This window comes from Vicugna pacos, chromosome 16 (assembly GCF_048564905.1).
Source record: "Vicugna pacos chromosome 16, VicPac4, whole genome shotgun sequence".
NCBI classification, from domain to species: Eukaryota; Metazoa; Chordata; class Mammalia; order Artiodactyla; family Camelidae; genus Vicugna; species Vicugna pacos.
The window spans coordinates 27,195,798-27,219,887 of record NC_133002.1 but is presented as its reverse complement, the minus strand read 5'-3'; the positions used below and the strand labels follow the sequence as shown (position 1 = coordinate 27,219,887).

The 24,090-nt window shown below is 45.7% G+C and overlaps 1 protein-coding gene and 1 long non-coding RNA gene across 2 annotated transcripts in view; both read right to left on the bottom strand.

The window, feature by feature from the left end:
* Positions 1-245: 245 nt before the first annotated feature.
* The window catches only part of LOC140686250 (trafficking protein particle complex subunit 9-like), a 178,686-nt gene continuing 154,841 nt past the window's right edge, over positions 246-24,090 (bottom strand). Inside the window, exon 5 of the mRNA XM_072939964.1 lies at positions 246-773. Coding sequence (XP_072796065.1) covers positions 525-773 — 249 coding nt within the window. The 3' untranslated portion in view covers positions 246-524. The remainder of the gene's footprint in view (positions 774-24,090) is intronic.
* Positions 17,395-23,835, bottom strand: LOC140686261 (uncharacterized). The gene is made up of 2 exons (XR_012059966.1): positions 23,710-23,835; positions 17,395-17,642 (listed from the first exon to the last, which is right to left on the bottom strand). It is a non-coding gene; the product is annotated as an uncharacterized lncRNA (long non-coding RNA).

The window sequence follows — 24,090 nt, the reverse complement described above, 5'->3', positions numbered from 1 at the left end:
TCAGTGGCTGCCAGAGGCTAGAGGGGAAAGAGCAATGAATGAGGTGCAGCACGGAGCATTTTAAGGTCACTAAGACAGACGACTCTGTATGATGCTGTGATGGTGGATACATGTCATTGTACATCTGTCCAAACCCACAGAGTGCACAACACAATGTGTAAATCCTAGTGTCAACTATGGGCTATGGGTGATGATGACATGTCAGTGTAAGTTCACCCATTGTCACAAATGTACACTCTGGTGCAGGTGTCAATATTGAGGAGGCTGTGGGGGCAAACTGCAGTTCATACACCCAATCCAGCCCCAGCCACCGCTGTTAATAAAGCTCTATGGGTGTGTGGACTATCTGGCTGTTCTGGCATCTAAACAGTAGAGCTGAGCAGCTGCACCAGAGATCAGGAGGTTTTCAGACCCTGAAATATTTACCCCCAAGCCCTTGAAAGGAAAAGTCTGCTGAGCCCTGTTCTAAATGAATCAAGATTCACCCTGATGAGGCAGGACAGCAGGGCCCAAACCAGGCATGGTTAATGGGGCTGAAGCAATGTTTTAGTTCCAACACATTTGCTGAAGTCCTGCAAGTCCAGTGACAGACTGTAGCCAGGAAGCGTCTGCAGGAGGAGTCGGGAGCAGGCCTTCCCGCCAGGCTCCGGGATGCCAGGGGCCGCGTGCCGCACGGGGGCCACCCGCTTGAAGAAGGTGGACTTGCAGTGGAAGCCGATCAACTCGTAGAGCTCGGAGAGGATGCTGCACGGCTGAATTTTCTCCTCAGAACGCTGAAGCACAGGGAGAAAAGCAACAACCATCTGAATGAAACACGTAAGTGAAAAAAGACCCATAAAAATGGTTTTCCCTTAAAACAGAGACCCGATGACACAGGAAGGAAGAGGAAGGCTGACTTAGTGCACTGATGGGACCGGATGCAGAAACGCAGGGAAGCAGCACTGTGCAGACACTCCAGACCCCCTCTGGGCCCCACCTCTCCGCATTCCACCTGTCCCTTTACTAGAAAAGCCCGTATTCCCTGAAATAGAGGAATCTGCTACCTAAACATGGGACACAGAGAAGGGAAAGAGGAAAAGGAAGGGAAAGTAAAGGAACAACAGTTCATCTAGACCCTAGGGTCTGGGCGGGACTTTCACCAAACACACAACTTCTCAAAGCACAGAGCGCACAGGGAGAGGCTGACAGAGTGACTGCGACTTCTGCTCCTAAAGCACCCAGCTACCTGTCAGCACACGCTGCGCCCATTACTGAATCATTACAATCATCTCAGAAACAACTACTACCCCGGCTCACAGGCAAGGAAATCTGAAACTCGGGGAGGAATTATTATCATCCTGGACAAAGTCCCACAGCCCAGTAGTCTCAGAGCCTCCTGCAGACCATGGGCTAAAATGCTCCTCATCACCACGGGCCCTGAGACTCAGGCTGAGGCCACGTCAGGTCTGCACGGGCCCAGAGCACAGTCTGTGGGACAGGGAATGCTCCCACTCGAAGTGCCAGGTCAAGGCCCTCAGGAACTTGTGTAATGAAACCAAATCCCCAAACTCATTTCCAACCCACTGCCCTGTCCGGGAGGACTGCTCGGCACAACTGCGCTGTCACCTGTGCACAGGCTGAGCAAGGGGCCCAGACAGTGATGTGACATCCCAGTGGAAGTGGCTCGGAGACCACTTCATCACAGGACAGATTCTCCCGGCTTCCAACGTTAACTCTCCATTCCATTTCCAACTGGAAAGTAAGTTTAGACTTGTTTTCCTCTCTTAGAAACAAAGAGAGCGGTAACATCAGAGGGAAACTCAAGACTGAGGAAGAGTCTCCTGGTCATTTGCAAGGATAGGCCGGGGAGGGAACAGAGACAGGGATCAGAAAGACCCGTGTTCCAGTCCAAAGTCTGCACGTCACTCTCTTTGACAGTTTCCTTTTTAATACAGGTGATAAAATCTAATTATGATTTTTGGGAAAACTAAATGAAATAACGTATTCCACTACCATAGGTGTAAAATCCTCCATGAGTGTTCCAGAAATGGACCTGATCGTGGTTAGTTACTGTCTGCCAATTCTTGTGTTCTCAGCTCACATCACCCAACCAGAGATGTGCAAGAGAATGCCTCACCAGCCAGCAGCCTTCTCCAACTTGGAAACTTACAGTGTCCGAAGAGCAGGCAGTGTTGGATGCTTTGCGGCACTCTGGAGGTAGCACTCCAGTGATGACTTTAAAAAGCTGGGGAGAATTTAGGGGACCATACAGTTCAAATACAGAGTACTCATTCCATGTCTACAAATATTCATCTCTAGCCATGATGAGTAAGAGAGGAAATACATATTCAAACATACATCATTTTCCCACATAAGTGCATCAAAACAATTTGGAAAGAGTGTAACTTTCTTCTCTAGATCACACAGCGGGGATTACAAGGTTTGTACTGACAGCCCTACTTGTAAATCATCTGCAAACGTAACTGGGTCCAGTATCAGTCATCATAATTTGAAGGGAATGTTAGAAAAGAAAAAAGCCAAGCTAATACTCTCCAATCTTTTGTTTGGTTACGATGTCACAGAGGAGATGGACAGCTCAATAAGGAACCACTCTGCCGTGATCACGGAGCCGGGGAGCGGGATGTGCGGCAAGATGTATGATGCAGCCGCAACTGTGCCCATGATTCTAGGCAGGTACCCAAAGTCACCTTGACAAGGTGTGAAACGTTTATGCCCACGTCCTCATAACCTGACATGTATTAAGGAGAAATGGAAACTTATAAACGGCCAATACCCTTGGTGGATACACCGTCCAAAGAGCAAAGTCACAGTTTGACAACTGGCCATCCCGGTACCTTGGGATTCATTCTTGAAGAACCTTAAAAACCACTCCTCTGTCCTCAAGAAGTGCTGCCTACTAGTCCTATCTTTGGCTCATGGATACCACATGTTGAAGTGAACTTCAATGTCTGCACAGATTTGACTGTCTTTCTCCAGGTTCACTTGTGCATTCTGAAGAGGCCTGAGTTAAGTCCAAATTCCTTAAGATTAATTCCCTCCAGTGACAACTCAACGAGCCTGTAATTACAAGCCAACTGAACAGGACTGTCCTCAGCGAAAAATGTCACCAACCCTTCACTGCTTTCTTAAACTCCTCTCCTGGTTAATTGCAACATACTAACACCACCCTCCACCAAGTTCCCCAACTATGTCAAATAGAAAGTAAGGTCCATAAAAGAGGAGACAACTCCATAGTCACCTTTGAATTCCTAGCATAAAGTAATGTCAATAAATAGAACTATGATTATGGCTTCTTTCCTTTAAAACCTTTCTGGTTATTTAAATGAGACCATGGAAGGGAGGTGTTTGAGTCCAGTATCTTGATCCAGAAGACTCTGGAGGCCTTTTTCAGAATGGCTGTCCACTGATTCATTCAAAACACACCTTCTCTTTCCGGGAGGAGCTGTGATTTTCTGCCATGGGTTTGTGGTCACTCTCATGCCAGAACAGCTTTAAACTAAATCCTTACTTTGGATATGTTATTTTTTCCCACTTCCAAAAAATTTTACTTTCCTTACTTCCTTGCCTTGAGGAATGCTTTTATTCTTTTCTTTCTAATTCAACCTTTTATAAAGCAGGATTCTCAGGATGTGCTTGGCCTTATATAAGAACAGCCATCCAACTCCCAGTGTGAGAGGCCACAGGCTCACCTCCTGCCCTCCTGCCAGGGCAACTGAAACTCAGTTCAGGAGCCAACCGGCACCCCAGGGCTTCTAAGGCTCACGTATCTCCCAGAATCCCTGCTTTCTGGTTTGTCTTGGCTTCTGAGAATTTCCCCTCACTTTCTTGACAATTAGCTGTGCAGCTTGAAAGATGAGGAAGGAAGGTTTTATTTCTTAATCAGAATTTAAAGGAACTTATGTAATGAAGCTTTTCACGAGTTTCTAGAACCCTCCATGGCTGAGACAGAAAACACACAAGATATTTTCTAAATTTAGCTATCATGTGCATTTTTTCTTTGCTTTTGTTTTGTTAACTGCTAATAGACATTTTTTAATTAAAAAATAAAATAAGGTCCCAAATAAGATAGAAAATTGAAGGGGCAAACAAAATTAAAGAGCAAAGACAGAAAAATGATAAGTACTCTACAAAGTTAATAGAATAAATACACTATGGATCAGACCAGCAATTCTCAGTAACAGCTAATTGAAACCTGACCATGAGGTAAAACGTCTCTCCTGTCAGGAGATGACCAACAGAAAATAGAATTAAATCAACAACCTAAAATTCTAAGTCTGGCGAGGTATAGATGTCTACCAGCTAAGTGTGTCTTCTTCTGGAAAAGAGGGAGACTCACCAGCTCTTTTCTGTGGAGCCTGAGCCCAGGGGAGGACAGTGAAGTGTGTTCTGTAAGTACCCAATTAGCAAAGTGAGTGATGAATAAAGAGATGTGAGCTTTGATGAGAGATGATACTACTATTCACTTGTCCTGTAAAGTATGTCTTCGCGTTCAGAGATCAATATCTCAGCAGGAAAATGCACAGCCCGGGACCAGACCACTTCTGTGATTGTGACACTGCACTTAGATGTCTCAAGGGCACCTCCAACTCCACCTGCAAAGAGCTAACTTCACGGTGTTCCTCCCATAGCCATCCTGCCCAGGGCCCTTGGTCGGGGGCAAGGTCTCCCTGCCTCTCCCAGCTCAGGCCAATCACTCACAGATGTGACAAGACCCCTCCTTCAGGGGCAAATTTCCTCAGTCAACGAGATCCACCACCCACACCTGTCCTACCAGGTACTCACTGGCACTCCCTCAGCACTGACTCTGTGCTGGGGACCATGCTGCACACTGTGCACACGTTATCTCACTGGATCTACACAGCAGTCCTGGGAGTTCTGTACATCACTGCTTCTATTGATTAGATAAATTGTTTCACTTCCTTGGGTGTGTCATCCAAAGTGACACGTCTACTGAGCCACAAACCTGGGACTGAAAATCACTTGAAAATTGAACACTGCTACACCTTGCAGCCACCCTACTCTGACTCATCACATCACCTCCTGCCGAGCCTTCTAAATGTTTCTAAGCATTCTACAAGACAAAAGTGATCTACGAGAGCATCGCACTAGCCTACTTAAAATCTGTCAATGACGGTCCACTGCTCTTAGGAGAAAGCCCCACTGGGCCTGAGCACAGCCCAACGGCCCGGCATCCGCTTTCCCTGCGCGGCCGCGCCGCCTCACCCACCACGCAGCTCTACACGTGCAGCGTCCAGGACAGGGATGCTGACTCCGTACAACCCGGGGCTCGTCTCACTCAAACAATGATCACCCTCTTCAGTGGTTACCTTCTTCAATACTGAATCTCAGAAAAATATTTTCTCTGGATGAATCAATATCTTTTTCCTTACAACTTCCCATCATTGATAATGAGCTCCCCCCAAAAGAGAGAAGACCTAATCCTCAGTCTCCTTATCTGTAAAGTGCAAATAACAGGGAAATATGAGAGGTTTTATTAGAAGTAATATTCATGTGAGGCTGAGGGACAATTCCCAACATACAGTAAGTACTCAATATGTGCTTACTTAATATTAATAAGAATAGATTACATTCCAGCAACCTTAAATCAATGCTTTATGGCTTTGTCTAAAAGACTACCGACAAACTGTTGGACGAACTGTTTTGAGCAGATCAGCACAAGTGTACTGGGCGAGGTAAGCGCTGACTCCAGTTACAGCTGCAACCAACCAGCACTACGGGGCGGGAGCAGTTTGCTCAAACTCTTACATGTTGCTTGAGCATTTAGTTGTAGTTATTGAATAAAGACAGGTATTATTTACTCAAAGCTCCTGAAACATAAATCTTCAAAGATTGATGCAAATTATGTTTCAAGTACAACACTCTCACTAGAAATTACTTGAAAATTATAGTCTTAGCTCCTCCGCACATCAAAACAGCATTTTCCTAATGTATCTGACTATGTACTCTGAAAGGATTGTTTAAAAGAAATTAAGATGAAGCCATCCTGAATAAGATCTCAGTATCATCTACACAAACCCCACCCAAAGGTCTCATTTCTCACTTCCACATAGGTGTTCAGATGGCTTAAGCTGGGTCTTGGTTTCTTATGACACGGGGGTGGGAAGAATTGTGGATAGATCAATGTAGCAAATATAAACCTAGTGTATTTGCTATGTAGGAATCCTAGAAATAAATAAATTGATATATATAGTCCCACCCTTATGAAGCTAAGCCGTTCCATTTACAACTGCATAAAAAATAAAATGAGAGATACATTTAACAAAAGTTTACAAGATTTGTACATTGAATATTTTGAAGTATCACCAAAAAAAATTTAAAATATCTTCATATATGGAAGGCATCCCATGATCATGCAATGGTAGAAAATATTGTTAAAAATGTTAAGACTTCCCAAAGTAATCTACATATTTAATGGAATCCCTATCAAAATTCCAGCTGACTTCTTTGCAAAAATTGAAAAACTGATCCCAAAATTCATATTGAAAGCAAGGGACCCAGGTCAGCCAAAACAATCTTGAAAAAGAAGAGCAAATTTGGAGGACTCACTCAAAGGTTACAGCAAATCTATAGCACTCAAGTCATTATGCTTCTGTCATAAGTTTGGATGCAGAAATCTATGAGACACAATAAAAAATCCTGGGGGGAAACTTACATTTACAGTCAGTTTTCCAGAAATGTGCCAACAACACTCCATTGAAAGTATAGTCTATCCAACAAATGGAGCAGAGACACCTGGGTATCTGAAGGCAAAAGAATGAATCTGGAATCTGGACCCCGTATTTTATATAACAAATATTAATTCAAAATGGATCACAGACAGAAACGTAAAAACTAAATATATGAACTTTCTAAAAGAAGACATAGTATGAATCTTTGTGGTCATAGGATAGGCTATGGCTTCCTAGATACAATACCAAGAGCACAAGTGATAAAACAAAATAGATAAAATGGACTTCATCAAATTAAAATCATTTGTTACAAAGGACAACATCAAGAGTGTGAAATGAAAGGGGAAAGGGGTAGCTCAAATGATAGAGTGCGTGCTAAGGAAGAAAAACAAAATGAATAAATCTAATTACCTCCCCTATAAAGAAATTGTTTTAATGTTTAAAAAAATTAAAGTGAAATGACAATCTGCAGAATAGGAGAAAAATCTTGCAAAGCATATATCTAATAAGACACTAGTATCCAGGATATAAAACAAATGCTTACAACTGAACAATACAAAGAAAATCGACCCAATTTTTTAATTTGCCAAGGATTTAAATAGATACACAATTGGCCAATAAGCATCTGAATAGATGGTCAGCATCACTAGCGAAATCAAAATCAAAATGAGATCTCATTTTAAACTCACTAGGATGGTTATAATCAAAACATGGACAATAACAAGTGTCAGTCAGGAGGCAGAGAAATGGATACCCTCAATATGCAGCCGTTGGAAAGGGGCAATGGTGCAGCTTCTTTGGAAGAGCCCGATGTTTCCTCAAAAGGTTAGAGTTATGTGGCTGAGCAATTCCACTCCTACATGTAGAGTCATCCTTCAGTGTCCTCGGGGGGTTGGTTTCAGGAACCCCCACCCTGGATACCATAATCCAAGGATGATCAAGTCCCTTTGCAATCAGCCATCTGGATCCATGAAGTGGAAACTACAGATATGGTGGGCCAACTGTACAGCCAACAGAATGGAAATGTATTCTCACAAAAACTTGCACATTAATATTCATAGCAGTATCATTCAGAGTAGCTAAAAGTCACTAAAAATATCCATCCATCAATGAATGGATAAACAAAATTACCAAGAATAGTCCCACAAACTTTTGGTAATTGAATCTTTGACAAAGGAGGTGAGAACATACAATTGAGCAAAGACAGCCTCTTCAGCAAATGGTGCAGGGAAAACTGCACAGCTGCATGTAAATCAATGAAGTTAGACTACCCCCTCACAACATACAAAAAAATGAATTCAAAATGGCTTAAAGACTTAAAATTGTAGACAAGACACTATAAACCTCTTAGAAGAAGACATAGGCAAAACATCTGACATATATCTCAACAATATTTTCCAAGAGCAGTCTACTCAAGCAATAGAAATACAAGCAAAAATATACAAGTGGGTTCTAATTAAACTTACAAGCTTTTGCACAGAAAAGAAAACAAAAATTAAAGCAAAAAGACAACCTATGGAGTGGGAGAAAATAGTTGCATTAAATGAAAGTGACAAGGGCTTAATTCCCAGAATATGTAAACAGCTTTTACACTTGATAAAAAAGAAAAACAAACAATTCAATCCAAAAATGGGCAGAAGACCTAAAGAAACATTTCTCCAATGAAGACATACAAATGGCCAATAGGCACATGAAAAAATGCTCAATATCATTATCAGAGAAATGCAAATCAAAACTGCAAACAAGTATCACCTTTCACCAGTCAGAATAGCCATCATTCAGAAGTTCATAGACACTAAATGCTGGAGAGGCTGTGGAGAATTGGGAACACTCCTACACTGTGGTGGGAATGCAGTTTGGTGGAGCCATTGTGGAAAACTGTATAGAGGTTCCTCAAAAGACAAAACGTTGGGGGCCCAGATGACACAGCAATCCCACTCCAGGGCATATATCCGAAAGGAAATGTAATTCAAAAAGACACTTTCACCCCAATGTTCACAGCAGCAATATTTACAATATCAAGACATGGAAACAACCTAAATGTCCACTGACAGACGACTGGATAAAGAGGTTGTAGTATATATGTCCAATAGACTACTATTCAGCAATAAAATAATAATAAAATAATGCCATTTGCAGCAATATGAATGGACCAGGAGAATGACATTCTAAGTGAAATAAGCCAGAAAGAGAAAGAAAAATACCATATGAGATCGCTCACATGTGGAATCTAAAACAAACAAAAAAAAAAACCAAAAACAAAGGAACAAAAAGATAAACTTATCTACAGAACAGAAACAGACACAGAGACATAGAAACCAAACTATGGTTACCAGAGGGGAGAGGGTGTGGAATGAATAAATTGGGAGTTCAAGATTTGCAGATGCTGAGTATGTATACAATAAACAGCAAGTATATACTGTATAGCACAGGAGAATATATTTAATAACTTATAGTAACTTATGTTTAAAAAGAATATGAAAATGAATGCAGGTATGTTCCTATTTAACTGAAGTTTTGTGCTGTACACAAGAAACTGATGCAACAGTATAAACTGACTAGACTTCAATGAAAATATTTTTAAATAGACCAAAAACGAAAAAAAAGGAAAAGGATATTATCAAACAAAAAGAATAATGTACTGATTCAGGCTACAATATGAATGAACTTTGAAAATTTATGCTAAAATAAGCCCGTCACAAAAGGGCAAATAGTGCCCTTTAAGGTGAACTGTATCTAAGCATTTATTGTACTACTCCTGTAAATTTTCCGGAGTTTTGAAGTCTATCAATATCAAAATAAAATGTATTATTCATTAAAAACTTAAAACCCTTCCTCACAGGAGGGCTTTAATTATTAAATGCAGAAAAGCATGTAAAACTCTTGGAACAACAATTTTCACGTCCACACACAGTCACTGCTGTCACTGCCACTCAGAGTGTGGTGCCAGCGCTGATGAGAGCTGCCTCCACTCGCTCCCCTGCAGACAGGAGTGAAGGCCTGAGCTTTGACAGGCAGGGTTTGCGTGAACCTGGGTCAGCCACAGCCACGTCCCAGACTCTGCGTTACCCAACTTTCTTATACAAACTGCAACATGTAATGTAAACACTCTAGAGGGATGTATCTTACAACACAGGGAATACAGACAATGTTTTACAGTAACTATAAATGGAGCATCTATTGTACACCTGAAACATATATTTTAAATCAGCTATGTCTTTATAAAAAATTAAAAAAATAATTTAAAAATGTTATCCCTTTAATATTCAATTTGGTTTTTAATTAACTACTAAACAGCTTAGAATATATAAAAGCATTTAAGTGTGATGTTTGTTTACATATTTATTTACTTCAGCCTCCTGCTAAAAGAGAAATTAAACAATTTTTTAAACACAGCTTAACAACCATAACAACAAAAAGGCAAAACTGAGAGTGAAGAGAAAATGGAGATTCAATACTTAAATGAAACCAGGGGGAGGTAAACTCATAAAAATGGATTCCATGAAGTCAGGGCAAGTGTTAAAGGCCGACTAGAAATTCAGCTGTAAGATTCTTGGCAGCTAAAGCAAAAAGAAAAAGATGATGGGGCAGGTGGTAGAGCGTGTGCTTAGTGTGCACAGGGTCCTGGGTTCAAGCCCCAGGGCCTCCACTAACAGATAAATATACCTAATTTCCTACCCCCCAAAAGAGCCCCAAAGAAAAGAAAAAGAGAAATTTCTTTCCAAAAAAATCCTGATATTAAATTTGGATTAAATACTTTAAAAATAAAAGGAAAATAAAAAAGATGAGTGACACTGTGAACAAAAACCCCAGCTGGGCTAACAAGCTAAGTCACAAATCTAAGTGTGATAAGTGTCGGTTTACTGATCTAAGTTTTGCTGGGCTAACTCGTAAATCTGAAGTTCAGTGTCAGTTTACTGGGCTAACAAGCTAACTCGTAAATCCAAGGTCAACAATTGTCAGTAACGTGATCTGTTCCAAATTGATAAGCTTCAGTGTACTGATTCCTTGCTTTTTGTTGTTTGAGCCTTATTGGCTAAAAGCCCCATACTTGTAATTAACCCTATAAAACCTCATGTGCACGTCTTGGATGTGCTCAGGGCTTGGGAACAGAAGCCCCTCTGAGCCCGCTGGCATAATAAATCTCAGTACTCCCACCCTCTGAGTGCTGCTTATTTCTTGGCTGGCCTGTTGTTTCCGTAACAACACAAGCGATAATGCCCGTGAGATAAATCTGCGATGGCTGCTGGCAGGTCCCCATGTCTCATGTGGGAAAATCTGAAACATATTTCTCACCACTCAGAGTCATCCTCAGCCCACCCCACATCTCCCGCTGTTAAATGCAGGAACACACGCAGGGCCCGGCCTTTGCTCTCTCTGTGTCATCACAGTGAGACAGGATGGAAGGGGGCAGAGCAAGCCATTCAAGAAAGACCACAGCAATTAACATCAAAATGGTGAAGAATTCAACCCCCAATAGGTCTTGAGGCTCAGGATGAAGAGATTTAACTTCTAGTAGATCCTGAGCTTCATTATACACCCATTGTAATAGTAACATGGTGAATAACACGGCCCCAGGCACCATGGCAGTCACAAGGCTAGCCACAAAAGGTCAAAGGGTGGAAAATGGCCAACTCCCTGGAATCCCAGCCCCTTGCCCTAAGGCTGGTCCTTCTACTTATTAGCATATGAAACCACGAAGCCCAAGAAAAGGAGCAACACAGAGCCACATCCCAGGAACCCCTCTCTCTACCTCTTCGGAGAAGGCCCACACTATTTCTGTGGAGTGTGTGCCTACTTTTAATCTGAGCATCAAACCCCCATACTTCGTGACGTTTCTCATGCCTGTCAATGTATCTCTCTGAATAAATCTACCTTTACTCAACACTGGCTTGTTCTTGAATTCTTTACTGCATGAAGCCAAGGAACAAAATCTGGTGGGGCACATCCCAGGGGCTCAACGGAAGCCTGGGACACAGCCCTTCTCATGCCCCACATATTTTTTCTTGTATCAACAGGACTGGGATGTGAAGTGAGGTCTGAGACCCCAGCTAAGGGACAGAAGCTGCCTCCAGGTCTCCAGTTGGTGGGCAGCCTCTCCCCCATCAGGGGCCATGGGGTCTGCCTGGTTCTCTGTGTTTTTTTGTTGTGCTGACTCCCCAGTCAGAGAGATTTCTCCTTAGGCCTGGCTCCACAAAACCCTTCTCTCCAAAATACAAGCACATCATGTCACAATCCTCTTGTTCAACCATGAATTGTTCAGCCAACTTTTTCCTTCCCCAGTTAAGTACCTAAATGTCCTCCCTGCCATCCCACCACTTCTTTCTTTTTGAGAACTCTGCACTCCCCACACACCATCCTGAACGCAGGTGCCTTGCTGGCTGGGACCGAGATGTTTCAGTCTCAAACATCCTGAGTCCTTTCTCTTTCCACTTTCTAACTTAAAAAGGCCTTCCTGTGTCTCCCACCGCTCTGATTCTGAACGTCAAAAAATGCTCAGGTTACATTCACTCTGTGAATACCTCCCAGGTTTTGGCTAGGTTTCCTTCCCAAGATCTTCATTAAGGAGCTGCATCAAGAAGTTTAAAGGGGCTATTCTTACATTTGAGTGGAGGAGCCTGCAAGAAATTTAAATGGCTTTGAAGAGAGAGTTAACCAGGGACAGAGAGGTCGCAGGTCCTAGTCAACAGTGTCATGAGGCAAAATGTTCTTCAAAGGCTCAGAGTGGCTTCTGAACACGGAGTCGGCAGGGAGGAGGTGACAGGCAGTGAGTGGGGTGAGAGACACAGGGTACGGTCCCCCAGCAGGGGAAGAATTGGTTATTTTCTAGTTTTCCAATTTCTTACTACCTTTTTCTCTTATTGCCACATACCATTTCCTACGAATTAAGCATATCAATGTCAGTCATTTGGGCCACTTGGGAGAAGCTGCACGATGCCATTCACAGGGCTGGGACATGACAGCCACACCAGTCTAGGTTGAAAGACCAGTGGGGGTATTTCCATGGTAATCACGGGCATGCAGCAAACTCCCCAGCTTCAATGACCTCCTCTCAAAGTTGGCGCCAATAAAACTACCAAGCAAAATGCGTGATGATTCTGGCCAACATCTGTCTGTTTATTAGTTAAGTGCCTGTGACACCTGCCACTTAATAGGGAATGAGTACGATCAACGAGGCCCTGTCTACCTGGCCACACGCGCCCTGCCTTCCTGCCTTGGTGCAGCAGCACAGCTTGTTTAGCTGAGATGAGCGCCCCCAGAGCAGCCCCGACGGGAAAGCTCCCAGCTCTGCACGGCCAGACGTGTTCCTTTCCTTCTCAGAGCTGATCACAATTTGCTGTCGTCTGTTTTTATGTTTATCCCTTTTGTAACTGCCTCTCCTCCGGAGATTTTGCTCAAGCAGCACAGGACCAGGTGTGTCTTGTGGCCTGCCGGATATTCTGGGCTGGGAAACAGCCGAGCCCACATCTGGCTCTGGTGCTGAACAGAGAGAGCAGAAGGCCCAGGAGCCCATGCTGAACCGAGGCCCCTGCACCCAAAATTATGGTCTGACTTTGGGCAAATTACACAGTCTTTTTTACCCTGAGATTCCTCATCTGTCCATAAAAATAACTGCCCATGGCACACAGAGTTACAAGTATTAAAGGAAATCACCAAATTCACAAAGTAGCCAAGGGGCTACCAGTGCATCCTAAACAGACACATGCTGCCTTTAAGACTCTGACACACACCAAGCATGGTGGTCGAACAAAGTGTACACTGCTAAGTGTCAGTGTGTTAAGTGCTTCATGTGTGCTATAATAATCTTCAGAACTTACAACAAGCCCAGAAAGTAACGAATATTATCATGCCCATTTCACAGACTCACCATCAGTTTAAGAGAGGTTACATTCAAGTCCAAGGCGCTATGGTGAGTAAATGGCGATTTCAACCTGAATATGGGCCCAGGCCTGGGCTCCATCTCTGTCCCACCCACCTGACCACTGCCTATGAATTCCACCTGTCCAATACCCAAGTTGAAGCCAGCCAGCTCTTAAATGCAATGTGTGTCACCGTTTGTCAATGTTGGTTCATTACCATAAACAGTTCTCAGAAAGCACTTCAGAAAGGAAAGTTGGACTCACATACCTTCCCACAAAGAAGAAGAATTCTGCCTTGCCTTCTCCTGTAACGTGCAGAAACCCTTCCCATTCACCACCGAATCCTTTTGTATGCTTCCTCCGTGTTCATGTTTACACATGGCTTATTAAAGTAGAAGTTACCTGCAGTAATTCCATCTCGGTTCCATTCCAAGCTTCCAGATTATCCATAATCAGGGTAATACCATAATTTTCTGTGAATGAAAACACTACAAATTGAATGAAAATATTGCAACCATGTCACTAAACAAAGAATGCTGAAAACAAGTCATCAGCGGCTGCCGCCACCCCCCAGTGAAGACAGGCCTGCAGCCATTCACAATGGTGCCCTCTGAGCAGACTCAGAATAAGAAAGGAAGATTACTGGCCCTAGATAGCTAGGTGCTTGTCTAAAGTATATATTCAGTCAGCCCAAATGTTGGCTTCCTCCCATATATTGAAAAGCATTAAATTCATGAACTTGAGATACCTGGCTTTCTTTAGATAACAAGCAATGTTTTATTGTTCTGACTACCTGGTCTTTGTTGTAAAGCTCCTATATAATCCTAGCTTCTCCCCTACTCTTGCGAGCAGTCCCTCAGAGTGTTCTGAGAGGCGGTCATCCTGGCTTGAGTCCTTCTGACAAATAAAACATAACTCTTAATATTCAGGCTGCACGTTTATTTCAATCAAGTCCCAGAATAGACACAACTCATCAATTGTGTAATGGGACACACTGGATCAGGAACCAAAAGAGTGTATTAGTCCCTAAGAACTACGGCTCCCTCTTTCTTCCTGTCATTATACAATCCCACCAGAACTCATTACTTTGCTGTCTGCTCCTCTGGCAACCAAACTCAGAGAAGAGTCAACTCAGCAGAGCGTCCTGCTGGGGAGAACCCCCGCAGCAGCACTGCAGGCTGCCTGCCCTCCCGCACGCTCTGACGACTGCTAGTGTCCTCCGTGGAAACCAGGCCAACAGAGCTGTTCCCTACAGCTACAAAGTCCCAAATATTAAATAAAACCTTTCATTTTATACTATATGTTACATATATACCCATCTCTGAAAACAGCTTTGCCAGAAGCCCAAATCTTCAACATTAATCTGCAAAGGCAAATCAGGTCCCCAAGGGAAAACAAGTCTTAAGACGATGCTAAGACCTCCAAAGTCCTCTCGACGACCATAAACCAAACTGCCTGTAGGTCTGCAGCTGCAGGAGGCTACATGTCTGCTTTTAAAGCAACCCCTTCCTGCCCTCGGGTGCTACAATGCCCTTCTACGCCCTCCCATCTCAGGGTAAGAGCACCCACTGCAGAACCTTGCAGGGCAGCACTGACAGGACTGGACAATGAGGATCAGAGCTAAACTAAGCCTTCTGATGACACGAGTTGTCACTCTGTTGTTACGGAAATGACAGGCCAGCCAAGAAACAAGCACCACTCGGAGGGTTGGAGTACTCAGATTTATTACGCCGGCGGGCTCAGAGGGGCTTCTGCTCTGAAGCTCTGAGCACCTCCAAGACGTGTACATGAGGTTTTATAGGGTTAATTACAAGTATGGGGCTATTAGCCAATAAGGTTCAAACAACAAAAAGCAAGGAATCAGTACACTGGAGCTTATCAATTTGGAACAGATCACGTTACTGACACTTGTTGAGCTTGGATTTACGAGTTAGCTTGTTAGCCCAGTAAACTGACACTAAACTTTAGATTTACAAGTTAGCCCGGCAGAACTTATATCAGTAAACCGACACTTATCACACTTAGATTTGTGACTGAGCTCGTTAGCCCAATAGACTGACACTAAACTTCAGATTTATGAGTTAGCCCAGCAGAACTCAGATCAGTAATCCGACACTTGTTGCACTTAGATTTGTGACTTAGCTTGTTAGCCCAGCTGGGCTTTTCCTTCACATTCCCCCCTCTTGATGCTTTCACAACCCTTGTTGGAGTAAGCATCATCATTTACCTGTTGCAGGGGCTCATAATTGGAGGCTAACATCTGAAGTTTTATAGCCTCTATCCGCTCACTGACAAAGCGGGTCAGGAAGTTTAGGACACAGGGCCCAAACAGCAGAACTGCAAAAATCAGGAGTAAGGGACCTATGAACGGTGCCAGCCAGGAGGTCCAGCCCCAGGGGCCTGTCCATGGGCTCTTATCTAAAATATGTTTTCTTTTTTCCACTCGGTCTTGTAACTCTTGAACCATCCCTCTGACAATTCCTGATTGATTGGCATAAAAACAACACTCTTCATTTAGAAAGAGGCATAGTCCCCCCTCTTTGGCCGTGAGTAAGTCCAGACCCCTCCTGTTTTGTAAGACCACCTCGGCGAGAGAGTCAATCTGATTCTGCAGAGTTCCCAGGGTTTCTGCTATTTGTTGGAGATCGTGGCTGAATTCACCTGTAAGCTGATAATAGTAATAAGAGGAAGAGGCGATGCCCCCGATTCCTGTGCCTACCCCTGCTGCCACTCCGAGCCCCACTAGCAAGGGGATCAATTGTATAGCTCGTTTTATTCTCCGTGGATGCTGGTGAGTTATGACAGGGATGGGCAGACTTTGATTATTAGGCATAATGTCCATTCGGGGAGTGAGATAAGCCAAAGCACATAACCCTGCCCATCTGGCAGGGAGGCACCGGTAGGCAAATTCACCACATACAAAATAAGTCCCGTTATTAGAACACCATCTTTGTGTGGGTTGGCACCCTAGACCCATACAGTGAGAGGTTTTAATACATTGATTTATAGTTAGATTGCCCTCTAAAGGATTAGTTCCATTGTTGAAATAACATTCTGGTGCCTTGTAGGCGAGCTGTACCCAGTTCAGCCTGGAACTCCTAGTGGTAGAAACGGCATCGCTATGAGTTGTGGTGAAAGTCTTAGTGAGGTTTGTCAGAGGTAAAGCCAGGTGCTGGATGGGGCCAGGACGCAAGCATAGCCAGCAATCTTTAGCCAGGTCTGGATTGGAATGATTGAGAATCCCATGGACTGCGGCTAACAGCCCATTTATTTGTGGATCCAGATCCCAAGGCTCGGCTAAAGATGGAAGTTTTATTGGCTTCCGGGTAGGTAATGACTTCCGGTGTTGCCTCTGGACTGCTTGTTGGACTGCTTGCCAGCGTGCCTGGTCCTGTACGCCCCCTCCATCACTCATCCCATAATGTGTTTGCTTGGTCCAGCACACCAGCTTGCCGGGTGTGCCATAGCATTTGATGCTAGATACATAATAAGCCTTAATTGTGCCAATCCAGTAGGATTTTCCCTGATATGTGCACTCTGAAGCGGAGTCATAGCATTGACTCGGCTGATAAGTATAAGCTGAAAATACAGGCCGGTATATGGACCACCTGTCACCCGGTTCCATGCAGGTGCACTGTACAGCCAAGGAGAGTGAGGACATTAGCATTAGTAACATCAGCCTTATGATTATCTTAGACATGATGCTGCGGTGATGGCACTAATTATAAGAAGATATAAAATAGCTATCAGGATTTTATGGCCTATGTTCCAGTCAGGTGGGGTGGCGCTAGCTAGCCCCACTGCTAGTACGCAGACTGGTATAGAAAACAAGGAAAGAGGCAAGGGAGCACAAAAGAAATATATTTAACAGCTGCGTTGGGCTTTCCTCAAGCTTCGGCCGTGCGTTGACTAGCCAGCTTCCGGGTGTGGCTAGAGCAGGGCTCGTCGATCCTTTTCTGGTCCCTCTTGATCTTGATCTTGAGCGGGTCTCCCGGGACACTCTCAATTTTCCAGGGACCCTCTGTCTGAGGTGCAGTTGCTCTCTTGACTCTGGAGTGGTGGATCCAAGGGACGATTCCTGCAACTTTAACAGCTGTAGGAGTAGTTAATACCACTAAATATGGTCCCTTCCATGTTGGTTTGAGAGGTTCTTTTTTCCAATCCTTCACCCATACCTGGTCACCTGGTTTATGGGGATGCACTTGAACCCCTAATGAAATGGGGTTTTTCTCTATCACCCAACCCCAAACTTCTCGTAGTACTTTTCCTAGTCCCAACAGTTGTTGGTGGAGCCCTAGATTTCCTATTTCTGGGGTGGGGTTTCTCATCCTGACTAAAGGTGGCGGTCGCCCATAGAGGATTTCAAAGGGAGAGTACCCAATATTAAATCTTGGGGTGCATCTAATTCGCAACAGAGCCAGGGGTAGAATGTCCACCCAGGGAAGCTGGGTTTCTTGGCTGATTTTAGCTATAATTTGTTTTAGAGTTTTGTTCATTCGTTCTACTTTCTCTGAGCTTTGAGGCCGGTATGCTGTGTGTAGGTTCCAGCGGATGCTCAGTGCCTTTGCCACTTGCTGTACAATTTCTGACACAAAGGCGGGTCCATTGTCAGACCCGATGGAGGTAGGCATTCCAAATCGAGGGATAACATCCCTGAGAAGAGCCTTTGTCATTTCCCTTGCTTTCTCTGTCCTGGTGGGGTAGGCCTCTACCCACCCTGTGAAGGTGCAGACGAAAACCAGCAGGTACTTATATCCCTTACTGGGCCCAAGTTCAGTAAAGTCCACTTCTAAATCTTCAAAGGGAGCCAATCCACATCGTTGTATTCCCATTGGCCCAGTGAGCCCTTGTTTTGGATTGTTTTGTGCACAGAGCAAGCAGCGTTGGGAAACTGATGCACATAGAGTAGGGAGACGAGAAATTAGGAAATATCGCTTTAAGAGGGCCTCTAAAGCTGTTTTTCCCATATGTGTGGCTTCGTGCTGTTGTTGGACTAAACGATAAGCTAGTCGTTCTGGGATGAAAACCCTTCCATCCGTCATGATCCACCATCCGTCCTTTCTTTTCTCTCCTCGTTCAGCCTGTGCCCACTTGTTTTCATCATGACTATATTCTGGGGCAGTGGGTAGCTCTGGCGCTGCCATAACTTTAATTACTGAGTGTTCCCAGGCGGCTGCTTCTCTTGCCTTTTGATCAGCTAGCCTGTTCCCCTGGCTCACAGGGTCATTTCCTCTTTGATGTCCCTTACAGTGAATAACGGCCACTTCCTTTGGATCCCATACTGCCTCCAGTAACTGTAAAATTTCTTCTTTGTTTTTGATTTCTTTTCCCCCAGCAGTCAAAAGTCCTCTCTCCTTATAGATGGCTCCATGTACATGTAAGGTTGTAAATGCATATTTGGAATCAGTGTATATATTGACTCGTTTTCCTTTCCCTTCCCTTAGTGCCTGGACCAGTGCCCAGATCTCTGCTCGCTGAGCAGACCATCCTGGGGGAAGGGACTCTGCCTTTATTACCTCTCGGGTTGTTGTTACAGCGTAACCTGCTCGCCGTTGTCCATCTTGCATGTAACTGCTGCCGTCTGTGAAAAGTTCCAGGTCTGGGTTTTGCAGGGGCTTGTCGGTTAGATCAGGCCTGTTTGCATACACCTCTTCAATGATTTCTTCGCAGTTGTGGTCAGGCTGCCCTTCCCCTTCAGGCAAATATGTGGCTGGGTTTAAGGCTTGCCCAGTCTCTAGACGGACTCTTGGATTTTCACATAGAAGCCCCTGGTAGTGGGTCATCCTTGTGTTAGTTATCCATTTGTAACCTGGGCCATTCATCAGGGCCACCACAGAATGGGGCACTTTTACATTTAAAGTCTGTCCCAGTGTGAGTTTGTCTGCCTCATTGACCAGGAGGGCTGTGGCAGCGAGGGCCCGTAAACAGGGTGGCCATCCTGATGCTACAGGGTCCAGTCTTTTAGATAAATAAGCCACAGGGCGCTGCCATGGCCCCACATTCTGAGTTAGGACTCCAAGAGCAGTTTGGTCTCTTTCATGTACAAACAGATTAAACTCTCGTGTTACATCTGGTAAGCCTAGTGCTGGGGCTTGGGTTAGTAGTTCCTTTAATTGCCTAAAGGCATTTTCTTGTTTAGTTTCCCATTTGAGGGTTTCTTTTCCTGATCCAGCAGTTGCTTCGTAGAGGGGCTTGGCTATTCTTGAAAATCCGGGGATCCAGATCCGGCAAAACCCAGCTGCGCCCAGGAACTCTCTCAGTTTCCTTTTTGTTTCCGGTCTGGGTATGGCACAAATAACTTGTTTTCGTTCTGGTCCTAGGGCTCGGTGTCCCTCTGAGATAATAAATCCCAAGTATTTGACTGTCTTTTTGCAGATCTGGGCCTTTTTCCATGAGACCTTGTACCCAGTTGTTTGGAGTAACCCTAGGAGGGCTCGAGTTCCTTTCTAACAGTCCTCTTCACTGGGGCTGGCTAACAGCAAGTCATCCACATACTGGAGCAGAGTACAGTTCAATGTTTCCCCAGGGAATTTTACAAGGTCTGCGGCTAGTGCCTCTCCGAACAAGGTGGGCGAGTTTTTAAAGCCTTGGGGAAGACGTGTCCATGTCAGTTGAGTTTTTCCTCCTGTATGGGGATCCTCCCATTCAAATGCGAATATGGGCTGGCTCACAGGTGAGAGTCGAAGACAGAAGAAAGCATCTTTAAGGTCTAGGCATGTAAACCATTTGGCATCTGCCGGAATGAGGCCCAGAAGAGTGTATGGATTTGGCACTGCTGAATGTATTGTAGTGACTACTTTATTTACTTTTCGTAAGTCCTGCACTGGCCTATAATCTGTTCCTTCTGCTTTCTTCACTGGGAGCAACGGTGTGTTCCAGGGAGATCTGCACTCAGTTAGGATTCCCTCTTGTCTGAGGCGCTGTATATGCTTCTGGATTCCTAGGTGGGCCTCTCGAGGCATGGGATATTGCTTCTGTCTGACTGGGCTGGCTCCAGGTTTGAGGTCAATCACCAGTGGTGCCTGATTATGTGCCAAGCCTGGTGGTCCATTTTCAGCCCAGACTAATGGAAACTCTTCCAGGAGTTTGCAAGGATTTTCCTGGAGTTCTCTGCTCTCATACAGACGCCACTCTTCTTCTCGGGGAACTGAGATGGCTAGAATCATAGACTCTCCCTGTAGGGTCAGATGTGCCTGTTTCCCGGGGACAAAGGTAATTTGTGCCCCCAATTTAGACAGAAGGTCTCTTCCAAGCAATGGTATTGGGCATTCAGGCAAATATAAAAATTCATGTGTCACTAGATGGCCCCCTACTTGACAGGATCGTGGTTGGCAGAAATGGCGGGCAGTTGAGTCCCCAGTAGCCCCAATAATAGTCGCCTTTTTTTTTGGTCAGGGGGGCTACAGGTTGGGTCACCACAGAATACTCTGTTCCTGTGTCTACCATAAAAGTCATTGGTTGGCCCCCTATAAACATCTTGACCTTGGGCTCCCGGGGGCCCAGGGGCAGGGAGCCCGGTCTCTCCTATTCTGAGTTAACCCCAGCCAGTCCGATGTGATTACTGGCTGGTGGCTCCAGCTGATAAGTAGGCCTTTTAGGGAGTGTTCTCTTTCCATCCTTTCTGTTTGGGCACTCGTTCTTCCAGTGCCCAGTCTCCCGGCAGTATGCACATTGGTCTCGGCCCAGGGGCATCCATGGTTGGGGTCCCCTCTTCCGGGGTGGTGCAGGGTTCTGGCTGAAGCCTGTTTTCCCCAGGGCTGCTGCAAGGAGCGCGGCTTTCTGCTTCATTCGTTGGTCTGCTTCTCGTTGGGCTTCCCGTTCTCGGTTTACAAAAACTTTGTTTGCTACTTCCAGCAGCTGTGTAGCGTTCATCCCTGCGAATCCATCCAGTTTTTGGAGTTTCCGGCGTATATCTGGGTATGATTGGGCTACGAAGGCAGCGTTGACCATCCGTTGGTTTTCTTGGGCCTCAGGATCAAAAGGAGTGTAGACTCGGAATGCTTCACACAGTCTCTCATAGAAGTCAGTGGGGGTTTCGTCTGGCCTCTGGGTCACTGTGGTCGTTTTAGACATGTTAGTTGGCTTCTTGGCTCCTGCTTTTAGCCCTTGTAGGATGGCCTCCCGGTACTCACGTAGTGCTTCTCTTCCTTCTTGAGTGTTAAAGTCCCAATCTGGTCTGGTGTCAGGGGCACGTGTCATGGCCCACGCCTCAACATCCATTGTGTCCCCAGGGGCTCGGCCCTGCAGCCATTTTCGTGTTTCAGTGAGAATGCGTCTCCTCTCCTCTGTATTGAAAAGAGTCAGAAGCAGCTGGCGGACATCTTCCCAGGTGGGCCGGTGAGAATGGAAGATAGACTCTATGAGGTCAATCATAGCCTGCGGCTTTTCAGAGTAGGAAGGAGTGTGATGGCGCCAATTGAGAAGGTCTGTGGTGCTAAAGGGTTGGTAGTAGAGTACAGGGTGCCCAGGCTGAACAGTCCCGTCTTCCCCAACTTGCTGTGGCCCTTGTGTCTCCCGCAGCGGCATTTGGAGGGCCGGTGGTGCTGGCTTCACGGCTTGTGCTGAGCGGAGTCTCCTTCCTACCGGCTCAGGCTGGGGGCTGAGTTCTGCCTCTGGGTCCTCAGGTTGGGGAGGTGATGACACAGAGGGTGGTGGTGTCTCCAATGGGACTGGAGGTGTTTGTGCCTTGGGGGCATATGGAGGGGGCAGGCATATCTCGTCTTCTGCGTCTCCCTGGAAAATCGGTTTTTTTTTCTGTCTTTTTGGCTTGGACTGGCTGAGCTGCTAATATCTTGCATTGCCCAGGTCCATTCGAGCAAAACCGAATCCATGGGGGTAGAGTCTGGGCGATATTCAGCCAGGAGTCAATGTAAGGGAATTGATCTGGGTGGCCTGGGGTTCCAGTGATTATTTGATAGACTGCTCGCACTGTTGCTAGGTCCAGAGTTCCTCCTGAGGGCCACCCGACTCCAAAGGCAGTCCATTCAAGCTCACACAAAGTGCGCAGCCTGCCAGGGGTCATTCGAATTCCATAGTCTCCTGAGAACCCCTTTTTGAAATTCTTAATCATGCAGTCTAGAGTGGTGGGTTTTGACTTAGAGCCTCCCATTCTTTTAGATATTTAAGGATAATAGTTCTGTTGCTTTAGATGTTTGGGAAGGTAGCCTTTATATCTTTTTCTTCTTCACTCTTCAAAACACCGGAGTTCCCAGAGAGACTGCTCTCTTGCTGGGTCTATGAGTTGTTTTAAGGCTAACTTGGTCAGGGACTCTGGGTTCCAGTCTCAGCTGATGTCTCTGGATCTCAAGGCCTCAAGCAGTTTCAGGGACTTTCTTCATTAAATCCTCTCTATATTCTGAACTAACGTATCAGGGGCGTGGGACTGACGGCAGATGGCAAAACAAATGGACTAGAAAAGGGACCTCCAGGGCTGGGCAAGCCTGGTCCTGAAGGAATTTGTCTTCTAAACTTACGTCCTGGGTGTCTGGGGCTAGGCAAAAGGGGCACTACTTGGGTCAGTTCAGTAGGGGAACAATAAGTCTCGGGTGTTTTGTGACAGAGTCAGGTAGGAGACTTTCTCAAAGAAATAGCATCCTAGCCTCCAAGGGCACAGGGGCGTTGACTCATTGGCTATGTCCTTTTCCCTCCCAGTGTAGCCACCCTGTGCCGGTGTCGCAGACAAGACAAGGGAGGGTTTTCGTTGCGTCCGCCTGGCCGCTCCCCTCGCGGGGACGAAGGTGCCTCTTAGCTTTGGCGGGTCAGTATAAGCCGCTGACTCCGATCGGGACCCTGAGGGACCGATACCGCCCTGAGCCGTATGAGGTCACCACGGAACCGCAGGTTGGGACTCACTCGAACTCCGTAGCAGAATGCCGTGGAGCTACAAACTCGAGCCTGATCGCATGCTTCACAGGCCGCTCATTCACTCACACATACACACATACACAGAGGTTAACAACATTCCTCCCACCAATACCAATATCCTATTTCCTGTAGGAGGGGATCAGCCTCCTCTTCTGTCCACTGGGACAGGACCTGATTCCTGACCTGATTCCTGATTTCCCCGTCTGAGTTACCATCAGACGGAGAGCCTGTAGGAGGGGATCAGCCTCCTCTTCTGTCCAATGGGACAGGACCTGATTCCTCCCGGGGGATCCTACCTTGTCCGGACGGCCACCTGGTGAGTCTGTCCGTCCCTCCACGGAGTCTGGCTCTGGTTGTAGCCCAGCCACCCGGGGGGCCGAGTTGCCGTCACGAAAGAGAACCCGGAATACCGTCGGGTGGCGCCTCCTCGTTCGCTGCCGGAGTCCCGTCCCCCGGTCGGCCGGAGCCACCAGTCCAGCGGCTCAAGGGGCCGGCGTGGTTGTATCTCGCTGGGGCCTCCAGAAATGTTACGGAAATGACAGGCCAGCCAAGAAACAAGCACCACTCGGAGGGTTGGAGTACTCAGATTTATTACGCCGGCGGGCTCAGAGGGGCTTCTGCTCTGAAGCTCTGAGCACCTCCAAGACGTGTACATGAGGTTTTATAGGGTTAATTAC